The sequence below is a fragment of the Caretta caretta genome, chromosome 6, assembly GCF_965140235.1.
Source record: "Caretta caretta isolate rCarCar2 chromosome 6, rCarCar1.hap1, whole genome shotgun sequence".
Classification (NCBI taxonomy): domain Eukaryota; kingdom Metazoa; phylum Chordata; order Testudines; family Cheloniidae; genus Caretta; species Caretta caretta.
The window spans coordinates 107,121,701-107,141,353 of NC_134211.1; the positions used below are offsets into that span (position 1 = coordinate 107,121,701).

Here is a 19,653-nt window from a genome sequence, read left to right on the forward strand (position 1 = left end):
ATCCCAGTCAAGGTTTTCTTACAGTTGTTAAAAGTGTTAGCTTGATAGGGAAGAAGAGGCTGGTGGATTCTGTTGAGCTATTGTCTCCATCCTTACAATACTCTCCAAACTGAGCCTTATTCCGCCTTTAGATGCATATAAGTAACTCCCCCTGCACTCAGTCAGAAGGGCAAATGTGTATCTAAAGGTAAATTTTGGTGTATGTAAAATACTGCTTGGAAGCCCATACTGCGTGGGACAAATTCTGCTCTCAGTTAAGTCAATGAATGGTGTTATTCCATATTTACATCAGAGAACAGAGGCCCTGATCCAGTAAAGCCCCTAACAACCTTTAACCACTGGGACTGCTCACCTGCTGAAAGTGAAGTATATCTTTAAGTATGTTGCTGGGTGGGGGCTTGAGTGCAAAGTTCAGCTCAGAAAAAATAGAAACAACCAAGCTTACCTTCCAGTACTTAAAGCTACTTGTTCTGGGACATTTTAAGTGTTTAAAATATAGCTCCAGCTTGCATTGCTTAAGGCTCCAATTCAGGAAAGCCCTTAAGCACATGCCTTACTTTAAGTATACACTCAAGTCTCATTGGCTTTAGTGGGATTTAAGCACATGCTTAAAGTTAAACAAGTGCTAAAATGCCCTTCCTGAATAGGGATGCTTTCCTGAATTGATACCTAACTGAACTGATACAAAGATATTCCATAAGTCTAATGAACCATAATGATCCTCAGTTTTTCAGGTCCTCCCAAATTTAAAATAAACAGGAAAGACAAGATTTGGAGATCAAGTCAAATGTCCAATTTATTTTTATAACTTGAAACTGGAACAAACGTTGTTTTGAACGAGCGTACAAATGAAATGGTAGACACATGCTGAACTCAACATTGTGACAATAAGGGAAAAAAGAGGCCAAAAATCTTGTACAGAGAATAAAAGGAACAATAAATATTTCACTAAGCCATATTGAAATGACCTCCAGCCATCTCAACATTTTATCCATAATAAAAAAAAAGTGCTCTTGTTTTTTAAACAGAGCACCAAATACCAAGCAATAATAAATAGTTCCAAACTTGTAGTAAAAGACAAAACCTCCAAGTAAACAACAAAAGCTCATACAATAAGTAATAGAAAAAGGTAATAAAAATATTTTGCCTTGCCGGTACAAATGCAAACAACTTAAATCAACATTACTTTGCTTTGCAGTTCTAAAATACAAAGAGCACCATAAAAATGAGTTTGCTTGTGATAAACAAAACCTTGGACTGTCTTGTACTCAGGACTGGGATGAAATGCTGATTTTTGACCCCTTTTTTTCATATAGATATTTTCCTTCCCAAAAATGAGATTACAGGCCCACTCCTGCTCCCACAGAAGTCAACTGAAGTTTTGCTATTGACTTCAACGGAAACAGAAGCGGGCACTGGAAGTAATAAATTTCAACTTAATAAAATGTTAAACTGAATTGTGAATATAAATATGGCAGCATAATAGCTACTGTATGTCTATGTAATATTGTGCTTATGGCCTAGTAAAGTATGATTCTCCTAAACAGGAAGAAGAGGGTCTCCATTGTCACTACAGTCTGTAGAAACACATTCCTTGTGCTTTTTGGGTGACTTACCGTTGGTTTATGAATGATTTAAGTCACACGATTAGACAACTGCTGGTTTAACTACCTTAGTAAGAAACAATAGGACTAGCGGTGCTCCCAAGCAATTTGCTTTAAAATGAAAGTTGATGTTTTTTTTCTTTCAAGGAATTGGTCTTAGACTGGAAACCTAGGATTCAATGCTGATCTTCATTAGACTGGTGTGTATTCAGGGGTACTCCACTGAATTCCATGAGGTTACTCCAGATTTACACCATTGTAACAAAGATTAGAGTTTTCACTATAAAGTAGTATACACCTTTAAGGGGCCAGATTCTAATCTCAGTTACACTGGTATAAATCAGGAGTAAATCTTATGAATTAATCCTGATTTACACCAGCGTCACTGAAATCAAAACTTCACCAATAGGTAAATCTTAGGATAGGGTGTAGTCAAGCAAGAAGGCAACATCTGCAAGATAGCTGGGTCAAATTCTGCTCTCAGTTACAACCATGCCACCCCAACAGCTTCAACTGCATTGCACAGATGAAAGTGAAGGAAGAATTTGGCATGGTGTTTTTTTACCACCTTTTTCTGAAACAATGCAATTTCCTCCTTCTCTCCCACCTTAAAATATTCAATAGAATGTCATCGCCACTTCTGCTACCTGTCCCCATCCCAACCAAAAGAGAGAGAGAATAGAAAAGAGAAATCAAAAGGCACAGAATTTCATCCCAGTCCCTCAAACATTCAGAAATTTATGGAATGTACAGTTAGGAGTACAGCAGCAAAGCAGATAATAACATGGACTGGCAAGACCTGTACATGGAATAGGTCCTGTTCTGACAGGGAAAACGAAGGCTGTGCCTGGACCAATTTTACTTCAATCCAAATTACAATTGTACCAAGAGCAGGTCACTTTAGCTGTGTCAAAGCAGGTGTAACAGCTTTTAAAGAGTAAAATTACTTTATTCTGGAGGGCAGGAGTTAGGGAAGTGAGTGGGAGGCAGTGGTGGTAGAGAAGATGCTATAAACAGCTAATCATTTGCAAGGGGGAAAAAAATCTCCTCTCTCTCTCTCTCTCTCTCTAGAAGGGGAATCTGTGGAATGTTACTTCAAACATCTCTACAAAAACTGAATTTCCCTTAACATGAATAGGCAATAACCATTCAGCCTGGTTCACCCATACCTGGTAAAACCTTGATGCAAGGGGCCCAGGAAACTTTGAAGATATTAGAGCCCTGTGGGAACAGCACTTTTTTTTGTAGGCCATTTCTGACAAAAAAAAATATATATATACAACTAAATCATTTGTGAACAAAAAAAAAAAAAAAATAAAATGAAAAAAAGCACTTAATTATTTTGTTTTGTTTCTTTTACTTAAAGGTCGTCTAACAACCCCTCCCCCCCCCTTTTTTTCCTGTACAATAAGGACTTAACATACAAATTTTTTTTTTGCAATATTTTATCCTGCCAAATTAAAAAAATATATTATTGGCAGCCTGTTTGCTTGTTTTTATTTTTATTTCCAAATTCACTAACAAAAAGGTACATTAAATCCCTTTAAAAGGACAAGCGTACAGTTAAAAAATTACAAGCTTCAGTAAAAATACAGCGAGTGCCTACATCATATGAATCAACCAATATCAATATCCATTCCAGAAGGGGGGGAGGGGGAAGAGAAAAATAGGTATAGGTCAGAAACGTGATTTTTTTCTGCAAAGCAATAACAATATTAAGCACTTTTTTCTACATACTTTTTCTACATGGTGTAGCAATCACCTTTTAATCCCCAAATACAAGTTTCTATACATTTTTTGAAATAAAAATTCAACACCCAAGGCAGAAAAAATTTTACTAAAACTCAAGACTTTACAGTTACAGTGACAAGAACAAATTTATAGACCCACCATTTAAATTTTACTGCAACATTTTCAAGGAAAAAAGAAAAGGTTTTTTTTTGTTGTTTTTTGTTTTTTTGTTTTTTCTTTCTGGTTTTGTAAAATGCCCAAGCATTCTCCATTATTACAAATACTGGTCCACTTTTACAGTAATCAAGAAATTTTAATATATATAATATATACTAAAACCCCGTCACCAAAAGAAAACAATATACACATGGCCATCATGGCATTTTTTTAATAACCTATTAAGCAAACTTTGAAAAAAAAAAGATTGCTCAAACACACATACACACAATTTTTTTTACCCTTGTATGTATTCAATACTGTAAACGTATTTTAAGACAGAGTGCACTAAATTTAACTTTTAAAAAAAATTAGCCATTGTTCCTGAATTGTTTTTTTCTCATTCAATGATAACTTGTAATTTGTGTCATATGAGTTTTAATTCAGCAGTAAATCATTTCCATTCCATTTCCTAAGCAGCGTTGTCCTGAAAAAAAAAAAAAGCTGAGAATAATTCAGCTAATGGATGTCCGAAGTTGTGCTGGGTATGCATCTTCATTTGATTGGGTCTTATGGCATTTTCATGTCCACTATCTTCAACCAGTAATTTTTTTTTAAGTAAATGTGGCTCTTTTTTTTCCCCTTAAAGAATGTACTTTCCTTGTTTTACTTTTTTAAAAGTCTTTTCATTTCACAAAAACGTTTTGCATTTGTCTCAAGAGACTCAGATAGGAAGATCAGTTTTCAAGGCACTCACGTCAAATTGAATGGCAGTAGAAAAACTGTCCAATAAATTATTTTTATTTTATTTTTCTTTATAGTGACAGTATTGTGAATGCCATGCTTAGCAACACTGACACTTAATCTCAGCTGTTCCCTTACAGTTTAACCCACCTTTGGGCCAAGGAGAAGAATATGCTGTAATTTCTTGTTCAGAAGCCATTTTCTCTTAAACACAAACAAAAGTTTTAAAGTGCGGGTCAACATAATCAAAATGTCTAACCTTAATTGTCCACTCTTTGTTATCATTAGTCCTAATATGCTAAAAAATAAAACAATTGGAAAAACTGAGCAGCTGCATTCTTTCCCTACAATGCTTTGCTCATATAGGGCTTGCTCCTGCTCCCAATTAAGTCAATGGGAAAACTCTCAACTCAAAACTCTCTTGACTTCAGTGGGAGCAGAATCAGGCCAATACAGGTATTATGATTAATTTTTCCCCTTCCTTACAATAACATTGTTGTGCATTATATGAGATAATCCTGATATTTTCTACTCGCCATCCTTATAAATTCTATTCTATCAGATTGAGAAACTACCAATCAGCCCTAGTTACAATTGCCTTAATTACAGCGATTCTAGTTGCAGTATACTACTGAGCTAAGTAAGGGGTTTGTACATATATCCAAAACTCGGTTAGTTTTGTGTGTGTGTGTGTGGTAAACTAAAAGAATGGCATTTCATTCATCCAAGGGTGGAGAAGATGCTAAAATACCTTAAAAGAGCTTTTATTACAACTATGAGGATTCTTTCGGTTATCTTAATTACTGAACCTGGAACAAGTGACAAAATGGCGGCATCTCAGTACATATCATTAATAACCCGAATAAACTATCTGATAATAATCCACAATTAAGAATGCTATTGCTTTGTTCAATGTAGCTGCCTTCAGAAAATACCTGCACCCATGTCTTTTTAGTTGACATAACTTTAATGTTGAAGTCTACATAGAAAAGGCCTCTATCTTTAGCGACATTGTCAGTGCTACATATCAGATCCAATTCCAAAAGAAAGTGCTAATTTTAAAGATTGTTATCCGCTGTACAATTTTATTTTCCCTAATCTCCAAGGTTATTTTACAAAAAAGGAAGAAGAAGAAGAAGAAGAAGAAAAGAAAGAATTCAGTTAAAATGTTGGCTTCTTCACAAGAAATTACACATGCTTAGCTTAAATTTCAACAAAGCAGCGGCCCCAAAATTATAATTTAAAAAGATATGCCTCTCCCCCTACAATGCAAGTAATCTCAGGCTACTACTGGGTAAAATTAAAAAGGGATACCCAACAAAATTTTAAAAGAAATTTAAACAGAAAGAATAAAAAAAAGTACCTGCACATGCCAAAAAATTACAAAAACCCAATAAATACAGAAATTATTGCACAGTTAAAAGGCTCCACAATTTTACTGCCTTAATCAACCCTCAGGTTTAATAGAACTTTGTAGACACAGGTTATATTTAAGTGCCAAGGTCTGGCACCTACTATAGTTATGCTAAGTTATGTTTACGGAGGCAAGTTAGGTCAGCTTTTCTCAGTTGGCAATAGTTAAACTGTACAAATTAAATGTTACCTAGACCCCTGATTTAACCCAGTGGGGGTCTTAGCTTCTTTCTGCCTGCTCAATTTTGACGTCATTTGTCAGCAAATGTTCTCCATGCCACTTTTTCATGTGTTTCTCCAGGGTGCTGTAAACACTGAAGGGCATCTGGCAAATGTCGCAGCGGTAGACCTCCTTCCCTATCTGGCCATGCGTTTTCATATGACGTGTCAGCTTACTGCTCTGGGCACATGCATAGTTGCAGAGCTCGCATTTGTAAGGCCGCTCTCCCGTGTGGCTCCGGCGGTGCACCGTTAAGTTGCTGCAGTTCTTAAAGACCTTGCCACAGTACTCGCATGTATCGCTCCTCCGCCCTTCCTTTGAACTGGGTCGACCGGGACCAGGTCCACTGATGTGGGGAGTGCTGCCTCCGCTCGCTGTCCCACTGCGCCCTGAGAGACCCCCATCCAGCATGTCACCTGGTGGAGTGGAGAAACGCAGGCTTCCATTCTCTGAAGAATGCTCAGAAGAAGTTGCAAAGGGGGATTGTCGGGAGTCTGTGAATCCTAGAAACGGATCCTTCATGAAGTGCCTTGATGCTGCATACCCTACCAGCCACTGGGAGTAAACATTTTCAGAAGGTATTATTGTTGCTGGTGGTAAGTCCAAATCTTTCTCTATTTTTATTCTTTTAGAAGAGTTGTTTAAACTGGGGCTCGTGATAGGTGTTGGCTTGCGAGGAAACAAACCTGGGAAGGGTTCACCTGGGCCAAAGTTTCTTCCATTGACCGTCCCTTCCTCAGTGCGGTCAAGTTCTCCTGCCACTGAGTCTTCATCGCCTGTGTCTCTCTGACAGAGGTCTCGAGGACACAGGTCTCGCTGATCAGAAGACCTTTTCATGAAGCTACTCCTCTTCTGTTTTTCAGCTAGCATGTCATTGTATTGCTGGATGGCACCGAGACTTACATTCTCTATAACTTTTCCAAGGACAAGGGATTTTTCATCTGGTAGCGATTTGGAACCGTTCTCTCGGTTACGACTTAGCTCTGAGTCCATGCTGAAGCTTGACTCTGGCCTGCTCTCGTTTTCAAGCTCCTCTTCCTCCTCCTCTTCTTCTTCCTCTTCTTCATTGTCATGGCCCAGGGAGGGATCACTCTCATTCCTGAAATCTGTCTCACTGGATTTTAGTCCCTCTCCAGTGAGCTCACTTGTGCCTGGCTCAGGAGAACTTGTGGTGGAGAGTCCATCATCTGACCTGCCTGTCATGGAGCCAGCTTTGTGCATATGTGTTTTCATATGACGTTTTAGCTTGCTGGCCTGGGAGCAAGCATGATCACAGAGTTGACATTTGTAGGGCTTTTCTCCTGTATGACTGCGTCGGTGCACGATAAGATTACTCTGGAACTTGAATGTTTTCCCACAGAATTCACAGGACTTACTCTTTGCCTGAGGCTGCGGCGGCGTAGTGCTGCTTGGGGGCATTGGTGGCAATGGCGGGGTGCTCAAAAAAGGTGATTTAGGGCTAGGCTGAAAAGGATTCAACAAGCGATGCATAGGGTTGCTGCGATTCGGTGAGACTGGAGGAGGGGTAGAATTGTTTCCTGCCAGTTCTCGAAGCCTTCTGGAGAAATCCATCGCTGGGGACTCAATTGCCATGGGGTTTAAACGCATAACTCTGTCAAAGGCACTGGGATGCTGGGCAACTAACCCCATTTCTTCGGCACTAAGGCGATGTGGATCCAGATGATGACGAGGCGGTGGGCTGAACAGTGGAGGTGTGTTGGGGAGCCGACCCTCACCAAAGCCAGGGTGATCACGTAGGATGGGGCCCGTCATCCGCAAAAGACTAAAAGGGTTGTTGTCTCCAAGGAAATTCATCAGCGGGGACTGTGCAACAGTCTCTGGTCCCAGAGGAGGAGGGATGGTGATGCGTGGAGTAAGGGAACTGTTTGAAGGGCTGGTTTCCAGGTAGATGCGGAATCCATGTGTGTTCTGGGCATGCTGAAGCAAGAACCAAGCGCTATTAAAAGGCTGCTTGCATGTTGTGCAAATATAGCTTGAAGGCTCATCTTTACCTAAAAAAGAAAAACAGAGAGAACACTCAAAAAATAATACAGTGGAGAATATTTAAATACCATTGGCATGTACTTTATTTTGTTAACAGATTTAGTCCTTGGAATTTCTGAAAGGGGATTTAATTGCAATGTACTGATTGATATAACATGTTGCCCAGCGTATTTACTCATCCAACATTTTTATTCATTGAATATGCATGACATACATTACACATACTTGCCTTCTGTGTATATCTTTATATACTATATCATATAAAACCTTGATTTTTGGCATATAGGGATGAAACTTGCTTCACACCTTTATTCCATGTAAAAATATTTGTTTCAAGGCATCTAATGCTATGTATAAAGTCAAAAGAAAATGTGATGTAGTAGGTAGATCTGTTTTATGGTACCTAAATAGGCTGTGGTATCATGTTCAGTCTTTAATTTTATATTTGTATACACTTTACTCAGCAGTCACCCCAGATCTTTGCTGTATTTAATGTATACATGCTTCAATCATGCTGTCCCCGAAATTTTTAAAGCAGTATGTGGGTATTTATCTGCACAAGTCCCATTAAAGTGAACAGGAGCTTGGAAAACGTATCCCTTTGACATTCTCTTTGCCAAAACACCAAGAAGCCACTCAAGTGGAATATCCGGTAATCAAAGCTAACAGAACAGTTGCAATTAACAGTAACAAATGTCGGGCAGTGCTTGAACTGGATCCCAAGAATTTCTGAGCCTGAGCCTGCCCTCCATCACAGAAATAGTAACCAGAGCCAAAAACATGGCTCTCTATTTGCCTTTCTAGCCTCCTTTAAACAACTGTATAAGGTGGGAAACATTCCTTTAACCCTGATTCAGTTTACATACAAGACAGGTGTAGACAAGTCTGCACTACAGTCATAATTTTACTATCTAAAATATTCCAACCCTGGACATAATATAAAATTTTTACTATCTTCAAAAACATGGTCTTTTCCCCTTTAGTTCTCCCGCAGCAGTCTAACCCCTATACATGCCTACACACACGTCAGCTTGAAAATCATGCTTCAGGACATTTTTTTTTTAGAAGTGTGTCTTTGAAAGTAGCTACCTTTTATGGAAAAACTAAAATTGAATTTTTGATTTCTTTCTATGACTTAATATATTCTGAGCAGTGATGGACCTAAACCAGAGCTCTGAACCCAAATGCAATAAATTTTTTGAAGAACAGAACCAGGACTGAACTTCCTCTGTCTTGCCCTATGCATAATGAACTGAACCAAATCCCAGCTCATAACAACTGCAAGAGTTTGGCTCTGGATCTAAATTTTACAACCCACTTCCAGTTATAGGTATTAGGTTATGCAGAAGCCTGTTGCTCAACCGTTATACTTGAAATCAAAAGTGTTAATAGGTGAATCAACTGTACTATCAAAACTGCCTTTTTAAAGCTAAGTGACTCACAGGGTATGTCTACACTGCACTAAAGCACCCGTGGATGGCCTGTGTCAGCTGACTCTGGCTGCGGGGCTATAAAACTGTAGTGTAGACATTCGGGCTCGGATTGGAACCCAGGCTCTGGGACCCTCCCTTCTCATGTGGTCCCAGAGTCTGGGCTCCAGCCCGAGCCTGAACACCTACACTGCAGTGTTATAGCCCTGAAGCCCAAACCCAGCGAGCCTTAGTTAACAGACACGGGCCAGCAGCAGGTGTTTAATTGCAGTTTAGACATGCCTATAGGGACCAAGAAAACTTAAGCCAAAACACACCCGGAGAAGAATAACTGCCACTGATTCTATTCCACTGTTCTAAGCTTCCAGAAATGGCTGCTGATGAGGAACGCTTAGACAGAGGCAAGATGGGGGATATCTATCTATCCACCTATCTATCTGGCCTTATCATCATAGCATCTGAGTGCCTACGAAAAGGGAGAATAGAGAAAATTATATCTGATTCTACCACCTTGACTTACATAAATAGGCCTATTTTTAACTATATATTCATTAGATTATTTATGGGGGAGTAGTTCCTTACACCACAAGCACTGCTACTGATTTTAATAGCCTATTCATGTGAGTCAAGGTGGCAGAATCTGGGCCTTTACAAAAAAGAAACCTGGAGTGGAATACACTTTTGTCTGATTGACATGATCTTTTTCCACAGGTTCTTATTTTGTGCTCGGAGGGGAGATAACTAGGAGTAATATGCTAAACTTTTGTGATTAATCTGTAACAATAGCTATTGTAAATAAAAGTGCGGGGGCTATATTCTCCTTCTAACATGCATACAGAACTCCTATTGACATTAATAAGAGCTGCATGCACACACCAAATGGAGCAGATACAGTATCCTTTAAAATCTACTTAGCGATGAGGCAGTTATAGGGTTTTATGTCAACTCTGAAGTCGAAGCAACATTAAATGCTCCCATTATTACTTCAACTATTTAAATTTCTGTTTCTTATAGAAATATGATGAAAATGTCTAGACTTTTAACTTTTCTTGAACAGCAACATGTGTAGTATAAAAAGTGACAGAAATCACTGAAGCACACTGAAGTATATAACATATTCTGTCAAAAGCTTTTTTTAACAATATGTTTTACCTCAGCTCACCCTAGAATGGATTTTAATAAAGCCCTTTCTCAAGTGAGATCTAATAGCAAACGAAGTGCAGTGTCTTACAAGGTCATGTATCTTCAAAATAAAGAGTGCTCTGCACCCTTCACCTCCATTTTATCCACTCTAATTAATCCATTTATTACCCACAGCTGTTCGATTCTTTCATTTTTAAAAGTCACACTGTGCATTATATTTTAAATTGTGTGTGTGTGTGCACGTGCATGTGTGTGTGTGTTCTTAAAAGCTTGCTCATCTAGTACAAGAACTGACAAAATCCAAACAAAACAAGAACAAAAAATTAGCTGTCGGTTAAAAAAAAAAAGTTTACTTCAGAAAACGCACATATGTAAGAAAAAGAATTCGTGGGCAGGCTGAGGATCAAGGCTAATCTAAAACTGAAATGGCTGATTAAAAAAATTAGCCTCAAAATGGCAGCTGGCTAGGAGCTTGCTACTACATGTTATATGAAGCTCAGATGTTTTGTTTTGTTCTCCAAAACTTCACCTCTGTGAAATTCAAGTGAGGAAAGTTCCTTCTCCCTGACTCCTTTTTAGTTTTCTTTCAAACAGAGCAAATTAGTGTTTATTGCTGAGACAAGGTTTATGAGATATCAGTCATAACAGAAACAGTATTCTCTCTTTTTGTTTTATTTCGCTTTTATGCCCCTAAACTCTTCTGTTCAGGAGACCGCTACACAATGGCAAAACTGACTGCAGGCTACCTGGCTACCATGGCTCTGACAGCTTTTTCTTTTCTGTTTTTTAAACTTTCACAACCCTCAAAGGCTCTCCCTAGATGCCTCTTTTTTAAAAAATAAAATAAAATGTTCATTTCCATATTATCACTTCATGGTTATCTTGCCTAGAAGTTGCCCTGAGCAGTGTAGATGCTCACTTTTAAGTACAGAACAATGTCAAAAAGTCTTTGAAGATCCACTCCGAACATTTTTATAGTCTAAAACTTGCTAAATATTTTAAACATGCCCAGGAACAGTCATGTATTTCTCAAAAATGATTCGTATATTTAATAATGCAATGCACCTACACTGTAAAACCCTTTGTTATAAGGCTACTTTTCATATATGGCATAGTCTCTTGCCCACTTCACTGAAGTTAAATAATCACTTTATAACATCTTGCTACAGTGGCTATGCCATGCACTATCTCTTAAGCACATGCTTAGTTTTAAGCCACATGAGTAATCCCACTGAAGTCAATGACATTTAAGCATATGTTTAACTGCTTCATTGAACGGGCATGGGATTACTCATGTGCTTAAAGTTAAGCATATGCTATGTGCTTTATTGAATGGGGCCTGAATGAACACATTTCAAGAATGTGGGCATGACACGATTATCTTTAAGCAGACATTTCTGATTTCAATGTCTTTTGGGGGAGAGAAGGAGGGTTTGAGTTTATTTTATTATCCTTATTAATTGGTGGGTATTTATTTATGATGAGAAGATCAGTCCCCCATGCTGTAATTTATATGGTGGGATGAGAACCCAGAGCATAGGATGGGCACCTACAGAAAGTAACATGACCGGGGACATATGTTTATAGATTCACAGATATATAGACTTTAAGGCCAAAAGGGACTGCTATGATCTCCAGTCTCATGTTATGCATAAAGCAGGCCACAGAGTTCAGTGCTAGATGATATCTTTTAGAAGGACAGCCAATTTTTGATTTAAAGACTCCAAGTGATGCAGAATCTACCAAAACCCTTGGTAGTCTGTTCCAAATGTTGATTATCCCCAATATTAAAAAATTGTATCTTATTTCCAGTTTGAACTTTGCTGAGTTCAATTTCCAGCCACTGGATCTTGTTATGCCTTTGTCTGTTAAATTAAAGAGCTTTCTAGTATCAGATATCCCCTCCCCGAGTAGGTAATTATAGACCGTGAATTTATTGAACACTTCTGTCTTGTCTGCATATTATAGCTAAAGGTGGTCTTTGCCAGAAATATTAACATTTGTTCCCTCCCTTGCTACGTGACTGATTACATTTCATTCAAAATGTCAAAACAATAACAAGACTTTTTTTCTTTTTAATAAATGGTAAAAAACAGAGCTAAATTCAGTTTCCTTTCCCCCTCCCCACCCATAAAAGTCTGGTTTAATGTTGGGCACCTAGTAGACAGGTAGGTGAAGTAAATTCCACCCATCTGAACTTCTGCTTAATGCCTAGATCAATGCTAGAGCAACTAGATTTTGTGGGTCAGCTGCTCCAATGCATTTGCATAATCATGGATCCCCTGACCGGCCCTCTGCAAGCCTATTTGTGACCAATGCACAACTCTTTTTTGTGATGTAGAGGCCCTCCCCGTGCAATCAGTTCAAACCCTCCCTATGTAGGCTCAACCTTGAGCCATCAGCAGCAGAGGTGAATTTCCCCCTGAACGCCTTAAAATATTCTGTGCCATATTAAACAATAATCATAGTGTGATCAGAACTTGAGAAAATTCATTGTTTTCTGTTTGGGCTACAGAGACATTCTCTGCCTTACGAACCCTCTTTTCAGCAGGACTGAATAATTCCATTAGCTGTAACAAGAGAATAAACTCCCCCCTTTAATCAGCCACCCATGACCCTCACTAGGACTGTGGCATACACAAAGTTGGGTGCATATAACTACTGCTATTCTTTACCTCTAGGAATACATTCTAGGTAATGTTTCTGGTATGCTTTACAAAGTTATGACAGCAGCAATAAAAACGTAAGGAATTTTAATGCTGCTTTACTGCAGCTTTAGAAGTTCAGGAAAAGTAGAAATTTGCAAGCTTTAAAGAAAGGACACCATGAACTGTAACACTCAGGAACAGACATGTATCCGGTTCCTACAATCATTCCACCAGTGTTACTCTTGCCCTCTGCCACTTGATTTTTTAATGAGCATTTAAATAATTACTCCTTCTTATTATGCTGGTTACTCTAATAATACCTATAAAGCTAGCGTAGATGCTCAATAAAAACACACCTTTAATTGAATTATTATTAAATTAAAATGCCATAATTGAAAGCACTGGTTTAACAAGTCTCCTTATAAGACCAGCTGACATTAAAGAGAAGGACATTAAACACTAAAAAGATTTAGTGTTTCATGGTGAACAAGATCTATGGGTACATAACGTTTGACAGAACATTGAGGCTGGGACCAAATCCTTCCCAGGATCCACAGTGGGAATCCCTGTTGCATCACCCACATGCCAGCTCTATGGAGCATTCCAAAGAGATCTGTGATATGGATCCAAGAACAAGATTTTGCCCCTAGTGTCTTTTCTACCTGAAATAGTTTCACAAACTGTGCCATTAATTAAGCTATCCAAAGCAAGCTAGAATATTTATCTACTTAATTCTTTGACCTCATCACCATAATATGTGAGCACCTCACAAACATTAATGAATTTCTTCCCACAATATCCCTGTGAGGTAAGGAAGTATTTTAATCTCTGTTTTCTAGAAGGGCAACTGAGGCACTGGGAGGTTTTTTCAATGTCCGTGACATGGTATGTGGGAAAGCCAAGACTTGGACCTAGATCTACAATTCTGAAGCACCACCAACCCAGTGCTTTAACCTGAACCCCAAATTTTTAAACAAAGACTGAACTACTGACTTTTACATTTCTTTAATAATAGCTCAGTTTGATGCCAGTGAAAGTTGATGAAATGACACAACCCCTAAATCTTCAGTCCATCCATAGACTACTAGTAGAGTGCATACTTCCCTACATAACCCAGCCAATGTCAGCCTTGTTCTGAAGGGATGGCTCATTGGGTGTTACTAGACAATAGCCTTCATGTCCATTCAAATCTTGCATTGCCTATTGAGCACTGATGTTTCCTGTGAAACTGACACTTGTCTATTGAAAACAGGACTAAGACTACCAATGCATTTCACACAGATAACAAATCAGCCATCAGACGGCAGAAAATGTTGGACTCTTATGACTTAGGTAGAATGTCTCCAGACCTGATTATTACTTTCCTGAACCACTCAGTTCCCAACTCAGATAAATATTCATTCCCTCTCCTGACTCACAACTAACCTACCTGCTTTGCTAAAGTCCACCTCAGAGCACATGAGAGTTAGCATTCTCCTGAGCCGGTAGCTGTCTTCAGTCATATGAGATCTTGGTTTAAGAGCAGAAGGACATGAATTCTGGGGTGTCACTGTCACAGGGTAGCCTCAACACCTGGGATTACATTGGCTGGCCTCGATAAGGCAAAGAGTGCCTGATAGACCACTCATCCCACTGCACCTAGGGATTTAAACAGGTGCCTGCTGGAAGGTCAGAGAGAAGGAATTGAAGGTAAAGGAGAAAGAGAGCAGGAATGAGTGTCCAAGGAGCCTCCTGGAATCTGGGGAGAGGGAATTTTGGAATGAGGTCAGGTGAAGGGAAAAATTGGGGATGGAGAAGGATCAAATTGATTTGGGAGGTGGGAGGGGAAATAATGGGAATGCATTCAGAAAGAAGGCAAGGCTGTTTGCTCTCCATCCCCATCCATGGCAGTCTCTTTATTTCAACTTCACTCCACACTTACCCTCCAACCTCCTATATCCTTGTCCTGTCCTCACCTCCCTTCCCTTCTATATCCCCTCCCCCTTCACTTGTCTTTTTCTTTCCATCAGTTTCCACCATCCTAATTAAATCCCTCCCCATAAAAAAATAAATGGAACTAACATAACGTTTGGTGTTATGACATTGTTCACTCTGCTTGTGCATATTATACTCCTTTTTCCCATCCTGCATCTGTCTTGCCTAGTTTACTACTCTGTGTACAGCGCCTAGCCCCATTATTGGTTGGTCGTTAGGCACTGCCCTAATAAACATGATTAATAATAATAATTGCTCTGCTGTGATTGGAAAGGCTTCAGATCAGCTTTCATACTTCCTGAGTATTCTCCAACTCTGTCAAGGCTCCCCCATCTCCAACATGGCCTTTAATTAATGAGAAAATATTCAGAAGAGAATTTGTTTCTCCCAGGTGGAAAATTTACATAGCACTAACTGATTTCATGACTTCTTGCTCCAATATATACTGATATTTTTATGTATAGCCAAATCCTTCCCACACTGAAGCCAGTAGCAAAATATTGTCTTCAGCAGGGTTAAGAGCTGGTCCACAAATAGGGTCTACTCTTTATGCTCACTGAAGTCAACTGGAGTTCTCCATTGATTTCAAAAGGCATTGGGTCGGATCCTCACTGAGCAAATGTTCAGCGGGACACCAAAGCATCTGTATTGCAATCAATAATAAACATTATCTTCTTGCCAAATAAACTCTTTTACCCAACACAGGGAAAATCAAAAAGACCAACTGCCAGTCACACACCTTAGCTGTCACTTTGGGCCAAGTTATGCTCAGATACCCATGTGTATCTCCTGCTGAAGTCAATAGGAACAGAGTACAAGAATCCTAAGAGAACTAGTGATGTAAAGCTTACTGTACACTAGCATACACTGAGCCAGAGTCTGCTTTCACTTGCAGGGATATAAATCCAAAGTAATTCCATTTACCTCCATCACAGAGGCTAAATTAGACTGGCACAACACAGATCATAATCTGGCCCAGATTGAACAAATGAACAGAGTTGTTGATTTTTTTCATTAAACCTTTTTTCCCAAAAATTGTTGAATATGTTTGATGAAATTTAACACTCATAAAAAAAATCAGTGGCTAACAGCTCAGGCTAGAGCCATGTGTAATATGGGTCGGTGCATGTTGTCTCTTGGTAGATGTAGACAAATCTCTGCTAGAGACAGGGCTGCGTGTCCAACAACTCATTTTCAGTTGTGCCCTAATCAAACTTCAAGTTTGCACATCTAGGGGCCAGTACATTAAGCCATTAGCTGTACATTTCAGCTTAATTTTTATCATACCACATTATAGCAGGGTTATACATCCAGATCTCAAATTTCAAAAGTGAGCTGTGATTTTGGGAGCCTCAGTTTCTGGGTGCGACACCTTGGAGGGGCCTGAGGTTCACAGAAGGTGGATGCTCAGCACTTTTAAGAGTAAGAAACACTTTTCCCCTCCTATGTAGTGGAAAAAAAGAAAAAATGCATAGCAAAAATTGGACCTGACAATACAATATTCCCTGAATGGAAAGCACTGCATAAAATAGAAGAGGAGAGCACGTTAGTCATCTCTGGACCACACTCATCTAATTGGTGTTAAACTCTAAAATACAAATCAATTTATAAAACAGAGAAAGGGAGAGGTGCAAAAGGTAAGGAGAGGACAGGAAAATCAATATTGAGAGATCAATAGTGAATGAGCTAACTTTTAAATTAGCCCCTTGTGATATAACAGTTTCAACTGACTCCATATACACAGCATCTAAACAGTTTTGCTTCTTTTAGGTAGGTTCTATGAACCTTATATACCAGTTAACAGAGAGTGGATGGATGCATGCATAAGAAACATGGCCTATAAAATAGTGAAAATCATCAGTACCTTAATATTGGGTGGGAAAATGTACCCATTAGTGAGATGAAAAGGCTATTGGATGTATCTATGGTATGGTAGTTTATATATAGGATCCCATTTATAGCATTCATGAAAAACCACTGTACTTCTCAAGGACATTTTTAGGGCTTTTTTTTGCATAAGGCATTCAAATACATTTGAAATAATGTCAGTCTTTTCTACAACATATGAAATATGCCAGCAGCTTCCCTTTAAATCTGTTTCCTATACAGTAGCTTTGTTTGAAAACTGGCAAGCGTTTTTTTGTTTTGTTTTGTTTTGTTTTCTCAGAATTTTCTGAGGTGCCATTTTCTGATCTTTCAGGCAGCAATTGTGAGGCCAGAAACCTGATCAGGAACTTGAAGGGAGACATAAAGGAAATTGTCCATGTCATTTAATGGAAAAATAAAGAGTAAATTAGGAGACAATAAAATAAGCCAAAGGGTGAAAACAAATTTTACATTTTTTTCTTTCGGTGCTTGTGTCTGTTTTATTGCAGCTATCTCTTTAGGGTATTAGGTATCTATTCATAGCTAGTAAATGAAATAGCACTTTTGTTTTAATTCATTACTTCTTTAACAAATGCTAACTCCCATCTCTGCTTCTTTAAATCCACAAAATTTCCATGTTCAATCCTAAGAAGTATTATAAGGGCTGTAAATCTTGTTTTAATGGAATGTACATTTAGCTATGAGGAGATAATTGACGTTATGGAGAGCCTAGATACTGAATTATATAGGTTATCTAATACAAAGGGGACTCATTACTGAAGCACTACAAACAAGTAGTAATATATGTATATTGTTCTGAGTGGCGTTATAGCAAAAGTGTTCAGGTCTACAGGGATTTATAAAACACAAGAAAACAGCAGACATGCACTTGTAAATTTGTCTCATTTGTCTCTGAAGTTAAAGGTTATTCCCTTGATCTGAATTTGTAATAAAAACATGCTAGACTAAGGTTTGTAGAGAATGTTTGAATATGTAAATTGTGTATAATGATAGGCAATTATAGGGTAAAAACTGGACCTTATGAATGTTACAGAATTGCATGAAGCACCAAAGTATTTTCCTTCTGATGAAATATTTATCTTTTGTGCATGCTATAAGCACTTTTTCAAAGGTATTCAGCAACCTATTTGAGTGGAGAGTTAACAAAAATCAAACCATTACAACAGACTAAGACCATGGGCTTAAGCACAGGAGAAACCTTGGCTTTTATAAAATATACAGACTAAATCTCTTGAACTAATGGTTCTGGCGATGTATCCTCAAGGACAAGTTCCACTGATTTTCACTTGCTTAGATGAAAGCTGGTCACATGTTTCTGGATATTTTTTTTTAAAGAGGATGTGTGTGGGGGGGTAAGAATTTGAATTTCTTTGGACTGATTGAACTAAGTCCCATTTTTATTTTTAGTTGACGGCTGTACTCTTAAAAATAAAAAGGGATGATGCATCAAGATAAGAAGGAGTAAAGCAGAGAGATGATACTGCAGGTTATGCTGCTGAAAATAAGGTTTTCTCCTTCTCCGAGCATGGCAGTCTGTTCAGGTTAACCAACTGCAGTGTTAGAATAACTCCAGCCGACTTGTCACAGAGTACAAAAGTCATCAGCAACTGAATGTTCTTTTCTGCACCGCAATTAAGACGAATCAATACGACGTGCCACAAATGGTATTTTACTCTCAATAAGAACTCGGGCTGAGTTTATTCAGAATATTTTAGCGCTTCCCCAGGGGATTTTGGTCCGACGCAGATGGCAAATAAAGTACTCAGCCTAGGGCTAGAGCACATTATGCTAATTCTAATGTCAGATGTACTTTAATATACAGCTCTATTTAATCACCCCATTATTTCACATTTCCATATGAAAAACCTGCGGCACTTCTGCAGAGCTTTCACTGTGTGACAATGCCAGCTTCCTTCAACTAGCTCACTGCAAAACAGAAAAGAAGACTGGTCATTCTCACCAGTCAAAATGTTACAGTTTCAAAGTTTCAGTATTCCTGAATTTAAAGTGGATCTTCTAGTGCGATTAGCAAACCACTCTGCTAGGATGCTGATATATGCAAAATGCTAAAGAGGTGTTTTTAAAAAAAATGAGACCAGCCTTCCCTCTAACCCCCCACACGTGCGTGTGTTACACCCCCTAAATCTGCTTGGAAAAAAAATAAATCTGTCATAGTGCACCAATATTCACAACACTGTCACCAACAAAAACGCTAACATTCTCGAGTTCATAGCTTCAGTTATTTAAAAGAATTGACATGACTGGCACAGCTGCCAACCTACAGATGTCTCTGAATAAAACCCTCCTCGTGTATTGGTAATTTTTGCTATATCAAACTGCTCGGACTGGAATTAGAAACCACACACCTTCAGCCCAGATCACAGGCCAAATTCTCTTCTAATTTACCCTGATGCAACCCTATTGACTTAAATGGGAGTGCGCCAGGACAGAGCCGTAAACAGGGCGGGGCAAGCGGGGTAGCCACTAAGGGTGTAAAGCCATGGGGGCAAAAAACGGGGTGGAAAAATTATGGGAAAAAACGGCTGGAGGCACAAATATGCTTGCCCACTGCTTTTGAAAGTGAAATAGTTAAATGAAATCTTTGGTTTTATACTGGAAATAATTAGTGCACAATCCTTCTCTGTTGGGTGATTTTTTCATAACAATATATGGACTAGTTGTGTAGCAGTGGTAAGTGA

The 19,653-nt window shown here is 38.7% G+C and overlaps 1 protein-coding gene across 10 annotated transcripts in view; it reads right to left on the reverse strand.

Annotated features, from left to right (window-relative positions):
- Positions 1-770: 770 nt before the first annotated feature.
- BCL11B (BCL11 transcription factor B) overlaps positions 771-19,653 on the reverse strand; it is a 101,953-nt gene continuing 83,070 nt past the window's right edge. For all 10 annotated transcript variants that reach the window (XM_075129863.1, XM_048854194.2, XM_075129864.1 and 7 more), the window contains one exon: positions 771-7,880. In XM_075129863.1, coding sequence (XP_074985964.1) covers positions 5,869-7,880 — 2,012 coding nt within the window. In that variant the 3' untranslated portion in view covers positions 771-5,868. The remainder of the gene's footprint in view (positions 7,881-19,653) is intronic.